General features: G+C 35.0%; 1 protein-coding gene across 1 annotated transcript; it reads right to left on the bottom strand.

Annotated features, from left to right (window-relative positions):
• Positions 1-454: 454 nt before the first annotated feature.
• Positions 455-1113, bottom strand: LOC110573790 (synaptonemal complex protein 3-like). The gene has a single exon (XM_021682411.2). It carries the CDS (start codon positions 1100-1102, stop codon positions 455-457), a length of 648 nt encoding a protein of 215 aa, XP_021538086.2. The 5' UTR covers positions 1103-1113.
• Positions 1114-2718: the final 1605 nt, after the last annotated feature.

The raw sequence follows: 2718 nt of genomic DNA, 5'->3' as shown, positions 1-2718 counted from the left end.
TGTATTTTTTTTAAATTAAATCATCTTTATTGCTAAAAGTTAATTGACAAGTATTAAAGAGAAAAATTCACTATTAACTATTAAAGAGCTGGAAGCTTGGTATATTTGTCATGGTAATCAGTCATTTGTTTGTCTTTTTTCTGTGAGATAACCAGTCTAAGATTTCTAAGGTCCTTCCTTCCCCTAATTTAGGAATTGCTACTACTCACATAACTGTTCAGCTTTATGTGAAGGTTAACAGAAGGAGGGTTCTTGCACTTAAGCCAACAATTAACACGATGTATTATTTTAAACTAGAAATTTTAAACCACTCTATAAGAATTACATGCCTCATAGCTAATGTTATAATTGTATCATATTACTTAGGTTCAAGTTCTTCCTTCAAAGAGTCATCAGAATAACATGGATAGAAGAGACTTTTGAACACTTGCCATCTCTTGCTGCTGAGTTTCCATCATAATTTTTTTTGCAACATAGCCATTTCTTTTCTAAGTTCATTTTGTGCACCAGTAAGTAGATTATCATGATTCTTCTCCAAGTCCTCCATACTCTTTATGAACTGCTCATATAACTGTCTAATTGTTTTCAGTCTCTGGCTCTGAACAAGTCTAGATTGTTGAAAAACTTTTTGTTGCTGTCGAAACATGTTAGCTAGTTTTTGTTCTTGTTCCTCAGCTTTCTGCATATGTATATCCCACTGCTGAAACAAAATCAGAAACTGCTGAGAATATTCTTGGTTAAGCTTCTGCCTTTGCTCTTGTTGGGTTTTCCAAACATGTTCAATTTTCTGGTTACTAGTTTTGAGAGAAGCCTTTGTATACAATTCTAGTCTTTTTCTCTTGGCAAGAAGAGCCTTGTTAATGTCAGCTCCAAATCTTTCCAGCATATTTTGTACTTCACCCCCCACATCTTCAAATATTGCTGCAGAAATCCTTTTCTTCCCATGCTTATCAATTACTGGAGTCTTCCCTTCAGTAACATCCTCCTCTGAACCACTCAGATCTTTTTTAACTTCTTTCTCAAAGTCATAGGCTGTTATAACCTGATCCTCCATTGATGTCTTCCCAGATTTCCCTGTATGTTTTCTTCCAGAGGGCACCATATTTAGATGTTTTCTGAGGCTTACGCTTGGCTAGCACCTGTATTTTTTTTTCAATGTAGCCTTGATACTTCTTATAAAAGAAGCCAAAAAAACCTTTGTGGGATATTTAGATAACATCTGAGCAATTTTCTATGGATTTACCAAATAGACATTATTTTTAAAGGAAATTCATTTACATAATGGTTTGAAAAATCATTGATTTTAAGTTAGTAAATTTTGATTGCCTTAGGAAAGTACTCCAGATTTTAAAGTGGTATATCATCAGATAAAGTAAGTAATGTAGTCAGTGTCCATATCAGGATTTTTAATTTTTATTTTGAAAATACTGCATGAACACCTTCTTTAGACCACAGATCCAAAATAATGTGATTAACTGTGAAAATGTTGATTTTACCCATATTGAAATATTTCTGTGATCTGAAGAACTTATAATATTGGGAAATATGCTTCTTTGTATTAGTGACTAAAGATGATAATTATTAAGTGGAATCTGTTGGGAGACTGAGAGAACTCAGAAGGTGTAAAAGCTTGTGAGTAGAAGAGGAAAGAATCAAGGTGTTCTGTTATTGGTAAAAACGTCACAGAACTGAAGGGAAAAGGGCTTGAAGGTAGAGTAATCTTGAATTATTTCAATCTGTGTAAGATCTTAGTACTGAGTTCTCTGATTAAGTAACTCAATAGCCACATGATCAATGGGATAGTTTGGAAAATTATAAAATGTTCATGACCAACCTTTAGAAAAAAAGTTGGAATATTTGTCATGGTAATCAGTCATTTGTTTGTCTTTTTTTCTGTGAGATAACCAGTCTAAAATTTCTAAGGTCCTTCCTTCCCCTATATTTTGCATCATATATCAGGATTCCTAATTGATATAAAATCAAATAAAATTAAAGTCCTTGTTAACCTGCATGCTACACTGCAAAAAATAAATTGGTAGCAAAGTAAATATGATTTAAACACATTATACAAATTAGATTACAGACTAAGCTGCTGTAACCATGAGACCCCAAAACAAAATATCTTAAATGGAATAGAATTATTTTTCCCACTTAATAATTCTAAGGTGAGTGGGCCAGCCTAATGGGATAGCACTGTTTTCATATGGGCATTCTTGCACCCAGGCTTCTTCCATTTTGTTGTTCAGCTATGACCTAGAGAATCGTCTTCATCTGCATGTCAGATCTATATCATATATAGATAGGAAGTCAAGGGAAATAGCTTTGCTTTAAGGGAATTTTCATTCTAAGACCATTAAATTCAGTCACATGGTCGTACCTGGCTTCATGGGAAGCTGGGAAATGTAGGACATAACTGAGTAGTCATGTACCTAGCTAAAATTTGGGAGTTGCTGGGGCGCCTGGGCAGCTCAGTTGTTAAGCATCTGCCTTTGGCTCAGGTCTTGATCCTGGGGTCCTGGGATCCAGCCCAGCATTGGGCTCCCCGCTTGGTGGGAGGCCTGCTTTTTCCTCTCCCACTCCCTGGCTTGTGTTCCCTCTCTCACTATCTCTGTCTGTCAAATAAATAAAATCTTAAAATAAAATTTGAGAGTTGCTGTTATTGAAAGGAGGAAGAGGAAAATAGATATTGAAGGAATTAATATTCTCTGCCTTACCCAT

The sequence above is a fragment of the Neomonachus schauinslandi genome, chromosome 13 (genome assembly GCF_002201575.2).
Source record: "Neomonachus schauinslandi chromosome 13, ASM220157v2, whole genome shotgun sequence".
Lineage (NCBI taxonomy): Eukaryota > Metazoa > Chordata > Mammalia > Carnivora > Phocidae > Neomonachus > Neomonachus schauinslandi.
Note: the sequence above shows the minus strand (reverse complement) of the source record. Positions and strands in the feature narration are given on the sequence as shown.

Excerpts from the sequence above, each read along its gene's own strand:
- LOC110573790 (XM_021682411.2), bottom strand. The coding sequence starts at position 1,102 with ATGGTGCCCTCTGGAAGAAAACATACAGGGAAATCTGGGAAGACATCA.